Raw genomic sequence first — 16,630 nt, forward strand, 5'->3', positions numbered from 1 at the left:
GTTAAAACTGCAGACAATTAGTATTCATATAAAGTGTCTGCAGTTCATAAAACAAAGTTTAGTATATAAGTCAACATCTAACATTATATATTGCATAGCAGCTTTTTAGACTAAGTTAAATGCAACATTTAACAACCATTAGTTATTATACAACATTAATGTTATAATTCATATTAAATATTATATTGTGGGTTTCTCTTTATCCCTCAGTTGTCTTTCTTTTTCTTTCCTAGAGTATGTGATTGAAAAGGCACAAATTGGTTAATTCCCTAATTATTCCCATTTGAAGCACTGCAAGAATCATTAGTAAAGCTTTTTACATCACATCTGACTGTCCAGTTGTCTCACATTATCCAAAACCAGCAGAGCAGATCTATTGAGTTCTTCATTCAGAAACAGATGCTCACCCTCTCCACAGTTCTGCACATCACAGTGCTTTGTGTGAACAGTATTTAGCTGCATCACAGCTGCAGTCTTTCTGATATATCTCCTATCATAGAGAGTCAATGCCCGTGGGTTCAAATAAACTTGTCACTGTGTGTTTCTTTTTTTTTTTTTTTTGTTTTCAGCCACTGAATCATAACGCCTGACATTTACTGCTATCTAATCTCACTCACCAGTGCGCATCTCTAACTGAGAGAAACTTCCTAGTGAAATGTCAAAGCTTTCTGCTTGAACTTTTTATAGCCAATCAATGTGTTTTTATATTAGTCATACGTTGAGATGAGCTTACAGTACATCTCTACCGTGTCATGCTTTCAAGAGAGCATTCGTTCTGTAGGCACTAAATACAAAATATGAACAATATGGTATTCAACCAAAATCACCTACATTATTTAACTTCTTATCTGCAGTATAATCTTGTTTCACACTCTTTGAGCTTATTTGTATCATATTTACATCCAGAGAAAGAACAGCATCACCTGAAACAAGTGCTTGTAATAAAAGGGTTCATATGTGCTCCCTTCAGACCCATATCTGTCCCACGGCTCCTTTAATCATCCAGCACACAACCAGTAGAGGACACTCAAACCAACACTTATCAAAGGGGCTCCTGCTTCTCTTGTCAGTAACATCTGGAAGCATCTGTATGTCCAGCTGCGCTCACAGCCGGTGGAAGGTCGAGGGCACAGACTGCACACAGAACTGGAGGAGTCTCTTACTGAGGATGACGCCGGTGCAGATCAGCGCAATGCCGCTCGCAACAGTGGAGACCACGACTGCCAGGATCAGTGACGTCGACATCTGGCCCTGTGGAGCCGGGCCTTGAGGGGCTGCTGGGAGAGAGAGAGAGAAGAAGAGGGTCGATTAACAGGCTTCAAGAAGTGTTTTAGTCTAGATGCTTGATCTGTGGCATCTATTGTTTGAGATTAAAGTGATTTGATAACACATAACTGCTATTATCCAAAAGTGCTATTTGCTTGGGCGTAATCACGTACCTACAGTCCCAATACATGTAACATTGTCGCTGGCCAGGACTTCATCTTCGTCGCAGAGACAGAGGATGAGGTGAGTATCGTCATCGCGTTTGCAGCTCTGCGTTTGGCAGTGGCTGCAGTTCAGCTGCACCTTGATCTCACACTCCCCATGACTCTCCATCGCTAGAGGCAACAATGTATGCACACATAAACACACGCACGCAGTGAAACGCAAACACTAGGCACAAACTAGTCATTTGAGAGGGAGATTATTAAGGTTTGCAGGATATTCCAACAAGGTCTGGTGATCGCCTATTAGTTTTGTCAGCAAATCCCATGAAGAAACCAAAACCAACATTGAATTGATGTGATTAACTAAAGTGTTGTCTGGGCTGCTAAAAGCTAAATACCTTCCTCTGAGTCAAAGAGCTTAACTGTTGTCCAAAAACATATCAGTGAGCCACACATTTGCAGTGGCTGACATGTTTGTTTATTGGCAGGAACATGGACACTGTAGTTTATTTTGAGTCATAACAAATTGGAACATTATTTACTCCTGTTTGAATAATGTTGACTAAAAATGACAGAGCGTAGCTGCTCATTTTTTGAAAAATGAAAACATATTCATGTCTTGTCTTTGAAGATTTTTATCTTCAGTAAGTATGAATGGGATAGACACCGAGAGCTAGGGGAAGTCAGAAAATCTTTAAAGACAGATTAAAACTGTTGGTTTTGGTCCTTTCATTAGATTTGCTGACCAGCATTGTCCTTTAGCCTCTGAACACAATACAGGTTGTGATCTAGTATATATGATCAATTATGTGTTTTTTTTTTTGTTTTTTTTTAAATAAAGTCATAAGATAGTTCTATGATATATTTCAATACCATTAGTGGCTCGACATCTTGGTCTACATTTTACATCAGGCTGTAATTTGATACTTCTTCCCATTATTAGGTTACTCTAAGTTCTGGACTAAACAGTGCTCCATTGTTTGTTGATTAAAATTATGAATAGGAGGCTTGTGCCACGTGTGTCAAATATTCATCATCCTTCCGTTAAAGACGAGGAGATGTTTTAACTACATAACAGAAAAACCTATTTGCCTTTCAAATTCAATCATGACAACATCTCTCTTTTTTCTCAGCTCTTTCTTTCGATGTGTTTCATCTCGCCGAGGCAGTCATTGTGTTCGGGAGTGATGACTGGCAGCACACGCAGCAATAACAACAGTGTCTTTCACATGAGAATGTAAGTCTGTCTGTTGGCGCCAAAGGCAACAGGCTCCATAAGGCTGTGAATTAGTCAACTGCCTTCCTGTTCCTCCCGCTGAATAATTAGAATCAGATGGCCGGTAGAGAGAGAGAGAAAAAAAAAACTCCACCACTTCATTCAGTGTGTGGGTCTAAGTGTTCAGACAGATAGCTTGGTACTGGCAGATACACAGGTACAAGCACATATAAACATGCACACACAAACAGGTACACCCCGAGGCATGGACTGGATCAATAGCTGGCAGAACTAAGTGAACAGAAGCCCAGGAGCTCAGGATTTAATCTTCACACCGCCAGTGTCTCTGTGCTTTGGGATCAGCCATGGTTAATGCTGTCTGTTAGGGGGAGACTCAAAGCAATGATGCAAATATATGTTACGTAACTCGAAAGATGTCCTTGAGTTTTCATAATAATGCTGCAAAAATAAAATGCAGGGTGGCGGTGTTTATGGTACATCTGTTCATTGAGCCTGTGGTTTTACAGCCACGCTGCATTGATAATAGTTACACAACAAGCACGATATCTTTCCATTTCACTTTTTTCACTTTCTATTTTGTCTTTATTTGCCATTGTTTTTCAAATTAGTTCTTCTTGTTTTTCTATATCCCATTTATTGATCCCAGTTTTTTTAATTTAAAATTCAATTTATTGCTAATAAACTTGTCACTACTAAGTTGCTTTATCCATGTGGTCTACACCTGTTTCTTCTAGTATCTTCTATTTTTTTCTGTTCAAGTTTTATTAAAAAAAAAAAAAAATCTCTTCACTCAAGTTCCACTTACTAGCCCTAACCATTTCCCCAGCACTTCCATTTACTCCTCTAGTCTAAGTTCACAAAACTTTTGATTCTAAGTCTGCTTCGTAGCTTTATGTTCTTCATTAGTGAATGGAATCACCAGGTGCAGTTTACTCTGTTCTTTTTCTGTTTTCCTTTACTTAACTGTGTTCTACGTAACACAACTCTGCTCTGTTTATTTCTAGTTTGTATTCACTTGCTAGTTCAACTGTATTTCATTGTCGTCACTTATTGAGTTTGCTTTCTCTACTAATCGACCCTACTTTGCTCTATTTCACTCCATTGGACTCCATTCTTAACTGACAAAATAATTAGTACTCGACGTCCATCTTCTAACTTTTTCCAGTGCTTTTCCACTAACTAGCTTTTTCTGAACCACATCTCATGGCCTTCATCGGTGGATGGTGTTTCTTTTCTTTTCTGTTCTATTCAATTCTATTTTAACGCTACAAAAAATAATTTTACTTAGCTTTTACAAAACTTTCAACCACATCCACATCTCACAGTCTGTATCAGCTTTAGTCTGTTCCAGTGTCTCTCTCTCTCTCTCTCACACACACACACACACACACACACACAAAAACAAAAAAAAAAAACAAAGACCATTCACTAATTTCCAAGCTTTTTTCACAGCTTCCTAGTTTGACCAAATACAAGAAAAATAAAACACTCAAGGTCTACTTACTTCAAACACAGCCTAGGTTTTTAACAGCTAATGGAGGATCTCATCATTATTCAACCTTATATCACTCTGTTCTCATCTGGACCAGTCTTTATCTTTGTCACCATCGCTGTCTTTACATAATCATGACCTCATATGACGTCTCACCCGCCAGAGGCTGCAGGAAAATCTCTCCCATCGGATGAATAAATGAGACTCCGTTCTGACCATCAGCTGTGATCTCATCCGTCAGCGCTGCATCACCTCCTGTCACAGAATTCATGTTGTGAAATCTCCTGTCAGCCAGTATTACAGATCATATAAAAGCATAGAACTAAAGAAGACGAATATGTACAATTATATGACTATCATAGATTACAATAGTAACAATTATCTAATTGCACTGAGTTGTATGAACTTGTAACTTTGTGAAACTGTAAATCAATTTGATGCTGCAAAACATTTTTCTGTTGAAATTGTAGAATTTCTGTAAACTGTTGAGAGCAACCAGAAGACTGTTTTAATGATGTGACTTTGTTGAGATGACATCAGAGAGGGAGACAGATGAAAAGAACAGACATAAAAGTGATTTGGGTTTTTTAGTGCAGGGGTAGAAAATGGTAAAGAAGTGTGCAATATTGTTACCTCTGTACCCTCCTCCACCACCTCCAGCTGTGCAGGCACCACCTCCACCTCCAAAACCCCCAAAGGTGGACCAGCTGAGCTTGGACAGGGCCAGTGGACATGATGACCCTCCCTCTGCACCCTCAACCAGAGACTTGCCAGCTCTCAGGTAAGGACTGGGACTGTCTTTCCAGCCTCCACCTCCACCTTAAGGGAAACAAACAACATAAAATTAAACACTATTACATCCAACATTAAAAGCCTGTGGAGCCAGAAATAAGACAGGCAGACTGGTTGCTGTGTGCGATAGCTGCATCAAGGAGACTGGGCGACTGAGAAAGAAGCAAGGATCGTCTTGAATAGTTGCTGTTACGACTAACCAAAAGGGATTTTTGAAAAATGGTCCGAATCAATGCACACTTAGTTCACAGAACGGGCCAAGTTGAGCTAAAACACTTACTTTCTCTCATACATTTAAAGATGCCAAGCCCAGTATCAGATACCTGGTTGATGTTACTTGAGCAATTTTCTCAGACTTGACAAAGATCCCTCTCCAAATAACTAGAAAAAGATTTTGATGTGTAAATGTTTGTGGAGTTCTTGGCAGTCTTGGGCAGAGATGTTCACTGATCATCATCATTGCCATTTCTGCCATATGTTCGACTGTACTGGCTCTAGTCAGCTCTTACTGGCGGCCACTGAGCTGACTGAGCACGCACGGTAAATTAGCAACAGAGGCATTCAGTGGGAGAGAGCTGTCTGACTGGCTGTTCAGGCAGCAAATCAGTCTCTGCTCGGAGTGTGAGGGTCCAGAGACACGTCTCAAGAAGGCAAGGTTTCCCACGGAAAGAGCTCAAGGTGGGAAGATGTCCAGCTGAAGATTTGACTGAAGTAAGCAGAGTCACACAGCATAGAAGTAAGTGGAGAGATTGTTTGAGATTTGTTTCTGTTCACAGTTGAGCAGGCATGAGAGGTTCAACAGCAACGCGTCTCTCACTTTGTAACGATTTTGTGAAAGCTGTGTGTTGAAAAATGATTTAGCATAGATTGAAAACAGCAGGTGGGACTGATCCCTGGTCACCACAATGCAGTGATGAAGACAGAAACTCTTCAGCAATGACCAATAATTTTAAAGTTGACAGGTTCAATCACCAACAGTTCAGGGCATATAATCTATGCTGGGGAGCAGATAACAGCATGAATCACACATTCCTCCAGCAGGACTCTCTAAGCATTAAATCCTATCCTGTGATCCATGATAATGATATATACAGTGTATCTACTGCAGCTCTAGTCTCATGTGACAGCAGGACAATCAGTTTTAACATTGTCAGACACAGTTCAAATATATGCACCAGCAAGCACACAACTCACAAATACACACATCTCTTGTACACGCTACTAAGAGCTGCATATTTCCTCTGACAGCCAGATCTTTATCTAACTTAAGTTTCAATAAGATGAGCTGATAGATGGTCTCTGTTGGGACTTTACTGGTCAGGGGGGATTTATGGAGAACGTTCCAGCAGACATCTCCAGGAGCAAAGAGAGATGTCTCGGCCATATACGTCCCACTTCAAAGGTCAAGACCTGTCATGAAAGGAAAAATACGATCCAGATAGATCCCATTATCCACAGGCCAAAAGCGTGCTTTTGTGTGGGTGCACACATGCATGCCAGCATGTGCTGTTTTGAGTGTGCGTGTATATATAAAAAAAAAAGGTTTTTAAAGCCACCTTTTAGAGAAATGAAAAATGTGCTTTCAATTTCACACAGCAATTCGAGTTCACTCAATTTCAAGGAGAAAAGCCGAAAGTCTTATAGCTGTTCAGCACTTGACAAGAAAGCACATTCTTTAGCAGGGCATTTAAGCACTGTCATCATAAAGTATAGATCTAAGTTGAATTCTTGTTGATCACAAGGCATATTCCATTACTAAACCCAGTAAAATGTTATGAAAATGTAAACTAAAACCAGCATTCACACATTTTTACAGGCATCAAAAAAACACAGAGAGCCTGGTGTAGCCTGGTGGCCCTGACATTTAAAGTACTTACAATAAATCCTTACTTCCCTGGTTTCCACTGAGACCCATACTGCATGTTTACAACATCTCTGCCTCCTCCCCCCCCCCCCCCCCCCCCCCCGATAAAAAAAATCCAACAGTTGGCCAAAACAGTATTCCCTTTACACCAAATTACTTACAGACCTCACTGTAAACCGTTTTCATTACTTTCAATTAAAGAGATAGTCCCTATGAGGACTGTTAATTACATGTTCTATGGATTATCATCACAGGCAGATTTTTTAGATTTTTAGATACAACTTTTCAATTTTGAGACTATGAAAAATAAAACAGGGGATCTCTCAAAGACAGATATCTCAAAACCTGGGCACATAAAACTGAAACTATCTCCAAGGCAAGATATAACTACAAGTAAATAAGAAAATTTCTTTTTCCTAGTTTCAGTGAACCAATCCTTTAAACAAACACCTGGTAATGGTAATAGAATAACTTATATTAATGCACCTGCAGCACCGGTTCGACCATTAGTACTGGGACGTATGGTGCTGTTTTCGTACTGCTCCAGCGGTATCTGGTCCAGACTGGACTCCGGGTCCTCGAGGTAGGCATTTCCTCCTCCACCAGCTGCAATCAGCAAGGGAATCAGCTCGCCACTCTCCATCTGATGAGACAGCAACACAGAAACTTGTTTGAGACCTCTTCAACTATGCACAAGCTAAGTGGTGCAATATCTCAGCATTTCACTGCAAATGGAAAATGAGAAGAGTTTTGACAAAGCATTAGTCTCAGCAGTTAAGCAAATTGAACATGACCCTGGAGACCTCTATTTTATTACAGATGAGAGTGATTGAGTGTGTGTTCAATCTCTATTAAACCTGTGGATTAGAGTTTGTTGCAGTATGCCTGCACATTTTTGAAGCCTATCAGCACATACACTCTGCACAAGGTATCACACAAAGCCACAGAGAGGACACTCAGTACTGAAAAACACAAAGTTTCCTCTGTCACCTTAAAGATGTAGGTAGCTCCCCCTCCTCCACCTCCTCCTCCAGCCCACTCGGCGCCAGCCTCTCCCCTGAGATCATCTTCAATCACTGACCACTCTCCCAGGCAGATCTTCTCAGTGTGGGGATTTCTCTACACCGAGGGTCAGAGGGACATTCAACTTTCAGAGAAAGAAGCTGTCTTCAAAAAACTATAAAATCCAGCGGGCGAGATTTTTTTAAATCTAGGTCACTCTCTCTCTGTTAAAGGATATCCCAGTGGCACATTGCACACGTCACTGAATCCTCCAAGCCTGACTTCACTCTGACCCTACTCACCCCCGGGCATGCATCCTCTCCCTGGTGGCCCACCAGGATGTAAAGTATATCTCCTTTCTCCAGAGGAAATATGGCAGAAATGAAGACCCCGTGGTTGCGTTTGTTGTGGTTTTTGGCTCCCTTCCCTCCTGCAGCACCATAGGCAGAGATCCTGAGGGAGATCATTGCACCACAAGGGAATTAAATACTGTGACTGAAATAAACTGACTAAGGCTGCGTGCTATATATCATACTAAACAATTAGACTGCGGTTCACTTAAGCAAACTGCTATTGATGTCTGACATAACACACCATTCAGAAGACACACAGTCACCTCCAACTTCATTGTGATCTCCTCTTACAAACACACACACTGTGTTGATATTGGCAGGACTGACAGCTGTGTACAATTTATCCTGAGTAATTCAACACTCTGTAAATCCTGTGATTAATTCTGCCATTCTTTTCTGTTGCCTCATTTCATGTCGTGAGTGTGATAGTGAGGTCCCATGACCAGCTGTGCAAAAGACAATCAAACAGCCTGAAGTCTTGATCTGGCAGGGCAACACTCACTGAAGCTGGCCAGAACAATTTAGTTCCTGAGCGTGCAGTCACACCTCTAAATTGTCATTTCGCCCAGCTCTCTGATGTCACATGCGAATGTTAACACCAATCAACATCTTTGTGGTCACATAAGACCTGTGATTTCCTGCATTTCAGGAGTCACTAATTTTAACAGCACAAGTCTGGCTACATTATATATTTAAGTTATTGTCAACAAACACTGTGAAAAGACCAAAACCAGCAGAAGGTTAGTGCATATTTCAACAATTTGACTTCCCCTCACTGTGCTCTAGGATGTCAATCTTAAAAAACACGTCACAATCACATACTTTTGCCTTCACTCTTGAAACAGACTAAAAAAATTGCTAAAACAGCTGGGCACTGTAGTTTTTAGCAATCATTGCCCAAACAACAGTAACTGAAGCATTAGCCTGGCACTGTTTTCTCCTGCAGATCCGATGCATCAGTGGAATATCAAGGGCAGCAAGACAGTGCATGTAGACTGGCTCAAAATAAAGTAAAGTGCCCAGGTTCATTATAATAAAAGGAACAATATAGGTCTGTAGCATAGTTTACATAGTCAGCAGGTTTTATTAGGATCAATTCATTGTTGATTTTGGTTTTTCAATGGGATTTTGAAGGAAAATGAAAAATACTGTGAACTGAGCAGCTTGTGACTGACTTTAGAGAAACTTTCCTCTATAACTTACAGATATCTGTTAGTAGCAGGTACCCTCCACATCTGGACTCCTTTCAATGGGCCTTCCTTCCCCACAGTAACACTGACATTTTTGTGTCTGTAGGTGCTGTCACACTGGGCCTGTGTTGGGCCGTGGGGACCACTGGCACCGCATGAGTTAAACCACCACGTCATCAGAGAAACCTCTAGACAGAGAAAAGAAAAACACTGGCATAAGCTGCAGGGAGATTGTAGAATTATTGAAAGAGATGTTAAAAGTAGGCGCTATATATTCACTTTGAAAAAACTGAGAGAGACACTAGAAAAAATGAAAAGACATATGAGAAAATAAACTGTTGAACATTGAGAATAGAAGAGCACGTGTCAAATCACTAAAGGTGTCATTAACCAACAATCTTCAACCTGGTATGTAAATTCTGCATGTACATCGGATTAAAAATGACACGGTAGACAAAGGACGCTCCAGAAATTCACAAGGCATCCAAGGTGACAGCTCGAGCTGCACGCTACCTGAGGCAGAGGGCTCTGGAAGAGGGCTTAAGATGTCCTCCAAACCCGTCATGGACAGCAGAGAGTTGAGATCTGAGGAGAGGGGGAGCCAAGGTAGAGAGAAGTAGGAGGAACGAGAGAAAAGGAATCACAGTCACCCATCTGCATTTCACTAGAAATTATATTCAGGAAGGACACGGATCAAGGGAAATGAGAACAATTCAAGAAAGGGTATTATGGATGTGCATAATAATATACAAGACTAATTCCTGTGCAGGAAGACATCATTAATATGTTTCGCTCTTAAACCTCTGAATGCAGAGTTAACTTTGTGTAGTTTCTGTAAAACAGGTTATTTGAAGGATAGTGCTGCTGCCCAACCCCTGACCAGCAGTCCAGTGAGCTGTCATGCCCTTTCAGATCAGGCCCTTCCCTAAAACTAATCTGATATAGTTGAACTTGCTTAAATAACAGTATCAGCATTAAAACAGCATGCAAGTCTCTCCAGCACATCGAGATCCCAGCACAGAGGGGTGGGGAGGTCATGAATGTAATGGGGAGAAACGTTCCGCTTAAACATTAAGTTGTGGCCTACTAAAGTTACTCTGGGATCCTGAATTGACCCTGATTTTGTATGTGCTCTAGTCCCACATAAATTGGTAAAGTTCATCCTGCACCATTTAGATGGAGCAGAAAGGGGGTTCTTACATGATTGCGAGATTAAAAAACAACAGCACTAACAAGTGAGTGCAGGCACACACTTTTACTCTCCCATTGTGGTATTGCATTTGCAGCAAAGAATTAAATGTTGGTTACCCGCACATCAAAACCAATCATAGAAATGGGGCATCCAACAGAAAACTGAGGACCACTGCAGCTCAGAGCGAAAGACAGCAGTCATCAGTTAGCCTCGACAACAGTAAGTCGACAGTTGGGAGGACGCCATGTTCTCCTCTGCTCTCCATTTAATCCAGCAGGAGTTTGATTCCATCTGGTTAGCAGATCATTTTAAACGTAAAGGGATAAGAGAAACAAGCACTACATACTACACACAGAGAATTGTAGCTGTTGGCATTGGGATGTGTCATTTTGACAAAAACATATGGCTACAGTTACAACTTTTAGCAACTTTGTGGCTTTATTAAACATCAAAATATAATATCCTGTGTTATATAATCAACATGTTCACTCATAGGATCAAACCATGAATCTCTACTGTTTCAAAATGGCATGGCTGCAATGGAAAGGATGTAATTCATGTTAAAACCTCCAATGAATTTCTCATGTAAATATAGAGAGTGGAAGTGCGACCTTCAAGAACTATAGTTTGGCTGAAAGCTTTGATTTTAGTTATGATCATCTAGGTTCAGAGTAGTACAGATACATGCTAGTAGAGGGGCTTCAACATAGAAAGTCTCATTCTCTTCATGGGAAGTCTTTCTTTTTGGACATCCTACTCTGGTACAGCCAGAGCGAGTCTGAGTAACTTTTCCTGAGCAGCACCCTCTGTGGCCTCAAGTTTTTCTAGCTTCTCTTGAGTTAGTTGCTTGAATTACGTTTTTACTAAGTCAGATAAAAGAGAGCGAGAAGTCACATGGGACCAAAAGTAGGTAACAAAAAACGTCGTCAGTCTGTAGTGTTTTAATGATGTAAGCACTGAATCACTTCAAAGCAGCTGTAACTGAAGTGCCTGATTTACTCACTGCTGTCTTCCTTCATACAGCGTCACAGTAAAAAGGTTGTATTTCAAAACCTGATCACTCCTAAATGCTAGAGTTATGTCTGTGCTTTTAAATTGTCGCAGATTAACAAGCATGGCCTGAATTCAAAAACGTCATTGACTGTTAGCTAATATTAACCCCTGGTGCAACCCAACAAAATAAGGCTATAGAGACTTTATAGGACTAAGAAATGACTTATAAATTCAGTTTTCCATTTGTGCTTTCAAAAGTTACACAAGCTCACTTTGCAAAAGATAACCTATGCTTTCCCTGACAAAATGGCAGAATTGTTGATTCGCAGTTCACAACTTCACAATGTTTGTGCGAATTAGTTTTTTAATTGTTATCATGACATTATCATAATAATAAATACCATACAATGGACCATAGTTAAATGGTGCCACTGCTGTTACTGTCCTTTTATACAGTATTTCATGCTTGTATGTTAGCCACAGCTCACCTGCACTGAAGCAGGTTGCTCCAATTGCAATTTCATCGAGAGCAACATCAGCATTGGAGCCTTGTCCCCACACAGCTGTCACCTTCACGTGGAACCTGGAGCAAAGCACAAACCATTTGTTAATTTAGAGGATTATTGTTTTCTTCTTTATGTAAAAGACAACAGGATCCCCAAATGTGTACAAAAACAGCTCATACTATCAGGTCAAATCTTTAGATGGAAGAAGAAATTTTTCTCATCATCAATCCAAAGTATGTACTCATCCTCAACCTCTTCACCAACATTGTAAAATTATAATAACACTTTTGACATGTAAAATAAAGGAAATGGAAATATTACAGAGCCTGCTGTGAACGAACTTGTTCTTTGACATATTCCTTGATAGTGAGGAAAAGGAAGTGAGTATAGTTGATCAGTAGAGACAAAGCTTCATTCTTTTACTATAGTGCTTCAGTGTTACATAATCATCTGCTCTGCTATCCTTTTGTTTTCCTATTACCTACCCATGATGGAGGCCAGTCAACTGCAGGGCAACATCTTCCCAGTCGTCTGCCCGCTGATCTTTTCTCTCCCAGACCAGTGGCGCAGCAGTGGTCCCATTCTCCTCGATAGCCACCAACAACGAACCATTAAAGTCCCCGTGTATATACAGAGAGAAGTGCATCTGCACATACAGAAAGACAGAAGATCAGCAAAGAGTCTTTTTTTTAATGATTGGAGCTGAAGAACAATCTCAGAGGAACAAAAAACACTTGAATTTAATAATTGAATAAGTGTATTAGTTTAATAACTGACCTGGCAGGCAGTAGTGGAGGCTGGAGGGGGGAAAGAAGCGCTCTGAACGGACGCCTCTCGAAGGGAATCACTCTCTCTTACTTGCAGAAATAAGAAGTGCCCTGGGGACGCACAATAAATATGACACAACCGAACACTTAACAGGTCATTAAAACAAATTGGCTTCAAAATAATGAACATCAGAGATACAGTAATAGTTTGAAAAGTTTTTTGTTCTGTTGTATTTTTTAAAGCCATATAATTGAACTTATTTTACTGCTGAGTGAAAAAGAGTAGCCTAGAAAAAAACACTAAAAAAGAATGAATGTTAGTAGCACTGGGTTAAATATAAAGGCATTTTGCTCTGTGAGTACAAATATGTTCTGCAGCTGGATTTAAGAGATCCATATGAACTCTCTGTGGCGTAAATTCATATGGTAGTAATCTTTCAAAGCATTCCTATCATTAGCTGGTCTAGAAAGAACAAGTAAATGTGAAGTCTGTTTGAGACAAAAGAAAGTAGAGTTTTTACACTAAGCAGTGTGAGATTTGTGAACTGAAGAGAAAGAAGATATTAAGTGCTTCACTTGCATCTCACACACATACACACACACACACACACACACACACTGCCAACCTGGTGTACTCTGCAGAGTGATACCCTGCATGTCTTCTCTCTCCAAAAGTTCATCTCCAGCGACCCTCCTCCAGGCCGAGTGCTGGTTGGACACAGACCAACCACAAGTATCCTGCTCAAATGAACAGTGCGAGCCAAATGGAAGAGCACCTGGGGAGGAGACAGATTGTTATAATTTTTCATTAAAACAGACATCACAGCTGCTAGAAAGTCCATATTTCCCCCCTTGAGCCCTCTTCTGCCAAAGCATGAATCACATTTTGGAGAATTTAATTCAAAACATGTAGGCTAATATGCCATTTCTCCATCATGTCTGTAACTCCAGCTCGGTACTCAACACGCAGAGAGAGTAGCATTGAACTTCTCCTCTCACTCATCACTATGTATAATTAGGTTGGACACATATTCAAAACAGAATAAATACAAAAGGACAAAAAAAAAAAAAAAAACCTTGTAGATATAAATAAGGTACATGTTGAAAGACACATGTTTCCAATCTTTTTCCTTAGACTAAACACTTATCTCTCCAATAGACTAATATATCTTTTCATCTGATCTTAAGTAAGATGACAAAAAATCTATAATTCATAAACATCTACAAAATGTTGGAGTGTCCCTTTAACATCAAATTGTATTTTATGAGGACTCATATGGGATAGATTTTACTGATGGGCCATTACAAAAATTGCACCACCACCACCATGACCTCGCTCCTTTTCCCTGGGGCTCCACAACTCAAGGACTCTAAATAGCCCTGACTACATTGATTTTATTACTGACTGCAGCCTGGTGAAGTGTTTTTCTTTGTGCCAAATGATTGATATTTTCAAAGAGAAGGAGGAAGCTTGTTATATTTCAGACTGTGAAGTGGGAGGAAATATATGGTATTTATTGGCTGTTTAAAAACCCACTTTCCTCTGAAGCACATTTTTTAAATCTGGGATTTTAAATCCGGGATTTGAAAACAATTAATAGATCCAGAAGGTATATATCATAATTGTTGAATATCTTATGTAAAATAAAAAACAAAAACATAGCAGCAACAATACAATGAGATAATTTCCAGCTGATGAAGAAAAAAAACGGTAGCTAACGAAAACATTGTGAAGCAAATTATCCAAGGAAAGAGCTGTGGCCATATAATAGTTACTCTCTGCACTTTAAATATGTAGTATAGAGGCTTGGAATAATCTGGTACCTCCAGTCAAAGGATTAACAATCTATCATGGATTTAAGCTTTCATACAGCTAATGCAAATGGATTTCAGCCTGCCAATAGCCCCACTTTGTGCTTTAGGGCGGCTGCACTGTATCAACTCTCCACCCACAATCACACAAAGTAAAGCACCCACACTTACACATCTAAAAGTGCAGATCAAATCAAATGAAATATTATTCATTGTCATTCAAGGGGAAACCTCTACGGCCAACTGCAAAAGTGCATTTTCATAGAGTACTACAAGAAATTCCAGACCACTATTTCACTCAGAGCAACATCCTATTCTACATCTTGTGATTTTGTTAAGAAAAAACTAAGTCTCACCACAGATGAAGCCCTCATCCTCTCCAAACGGACAATCAGTGTGGAAGTTACACACTTGGTTTGGGTCGATGCAGACCTCTGAATTTACACAGTGGAAAGATTCTCCACAAACTGCGTCCTCGTGTTCTGCAACACAGCAAACACACAACAGTTACACAGTTGTACAATACTATAATCACACATTGTCTGCAGCAGTGGTTTCCAACACATTTTCTTTGTGACCCCTTCATACAAAGTACTAAGAGGTATTCTCTTCTGACCTCTCATCACAGGTTTTGTGGGAATAGTCAGTAACTGGTTTTTCCTTCTCAGATTGTTTATTTTGAAATACTCTTCAAGGCCTAAAACTCACAAAAATTAAGCAACATTTAAGAAAAAAAAAGTCTGACACATAAACATTCAGAAAGCTAATTTCTATGCAACCTCTCAATATCATGTCATGTGGGTGTCCCAAGCCCCAGGTTGGGAACCACTGGTTTATAACATGGAAAAACTGAGAAATGTAAAACCACAACAAAATACATAGAAATATAGAGCTGCAATGAAAACACTGGTAATTAAAATTGTTACCATCTATTGTTATAATCAGTTTAATTTAAATATATTTTTTTTGATGAAAATGCCAAAAATGTGATTCCATGCTCTCAGATGTGGGAAATTGATGCTCATCTTAGTAGATAGTTGCAGCCCTAAAGAAATGTGCCTAACAGGTCAGACAGCTATGTGTATCTCAGTACATCAACTAAACAATTAGAGTGTAATTTTCTCCTTTTTACAATATCTGATATGTTGACACACATTAGCAAAAAAAATGCATGAAAGTAGAATGACAGTAGCATCACACTGTAAATTTATACACTAACAGAAATAAATCCCCACCACACCAAGTCTAAATAAGCACCTTTACATTATACTGAAACTTAATAATAAGTGTTTCTCTTTTCAACCTCTGTGCAACCTTTAACCCAGATATTTCCAAACATGTGTCGTGAACCAACAGGCAGCAGATCAGTTTGGTCAAAGTGTTTATCAGAGGCAAACCGCTGCTATAACTGCCTTTGGTTTGAAGATCTGTCAATCACACCTCTGCAGGAAATGATGGACTCACCTGATTCACAGTTTATGAGCTCCAGAGAGTCCAGAGCCACAGTGACACCATCTTCCCACAAACAGGAAGTGTAGAGGAGGGTCACTTCAAAGGGCTCGTCCACCTGGCCAATCACACTCTCCAGAACCTCCCACTCAGCCCTGCGTTAACCAGTCATAAGGAGGTGTATTTTAAAGTCATCTGTAGGAACTCACATATGGCTCATATGGATAAATGTTAATATACTGCGTTGCTAAAACACTGTTAAAATATGTCAGATATATTTCATAATATACATATTTGTCTTATTTGTTATCTTTTACTCAACTGTTAACATCCCTGCATCAGCTGTTAGTATGTCTTGAAATATAGTACAAACTATTGCCTCCAGTATGGTTCATGTTGTTGTAGAAGCCTGCTCAGTCAGATGTGCTACCAGCACCACTTTGCTGTCTCTAAGCAACAGCAGTCATCCGCTGTCAATAACTGTGCTAAAATGGTTAATAACGTTAGCTAATGTCATTAGTAAATTGAAAAAGTTTACAATTTATGTCAGT

General features: G+C 39.8%; 1 protein-coding gene across 3 annotated transcripts in view; it reads right to left on the reverse strand.

Moving 5' to 3' along the window:
- The window catches only part of ltk (leukocyte receptor tyrosine kinase), a 54,417-nt gene that overhangs the window by 11,807 nt on the left and 25,980 nt on the right, over positions 1–16,630 (reverse strand). For 2 of the 3 annotated variants that reach the window (XM_071498039.1, XM_071498041.1), the window contains exons 5-19: positions 16,095–16,234; positions 14,987–15,112; positions 13,445–13,594; positions 12,829–12,929; positions 12,537–12,697; positions 12,034–12,128; positions 9,874–9,945; positions 9,374–9,548; positions 8,120–8,270; positions 7,806–7,934; positions 7,302–7,458; positions 4,793–4,978; positions 4,316–4,414; positions 1,440–1,601; positions 1,164–1,277 (exon numbers count right to left, since the gene is read on the reverse strand). In XM_071498039.1, coding sequence (XP_071354140.1) covers positions 1,164–1,277; positions 1,440–1,601; positions 4,316–4,414; positions 4,793–4,978; positions 7,302–7,458; positions 7,806–7,934; positions 8,120–8,270; positions 9,374–9,548; positions 9,874–9,945; positions 12,034–12,128; positions 12,537–12,697; positions 12,829–12,929; positions 13,445–13,594; positions 14,987–15,112; positions 16,095–16,234 — 2,018 coding nt within the window. The remainder of the gene's footprint in view (positions 1–1,163; positions 1,278–1,439; positions 1,602–4,315; positions 4,415–4,792; positions 4,979–7,301; positions 7,459–7,805; positions 7,935–8,119; positions 8,271–9,373; positions 9,549–9,873; positions 9,946–12,033; positions 12,129–12,536; positions 12,698–12,828; positions 12,930–13,444; positions 13,595–14,986; positions 15,113–16,094; positions 16,235–16,630) is intronic. The other variant, XM_071498040.1, reaches the window with a different exon arrangement.

This window comes from Trachinotus anak, unplaced genomic scaffold (genome assembly GCF_046630095.1).
Source record: "Trachinotus anak isolate AG129_WGS33_773 ecotype Australia unplaced genomic scaffold, CSIRO_AGI_Tana_v1 ptg000015l, whole genome shotgun sequence".
Taxonomy (NCBI): domain Eukaryota; kingdom Metazoa; phylum Chordata; class Actinopteri; order Carangiformes; family Carangidae; genus Trachinotus; species Trachinotus anak.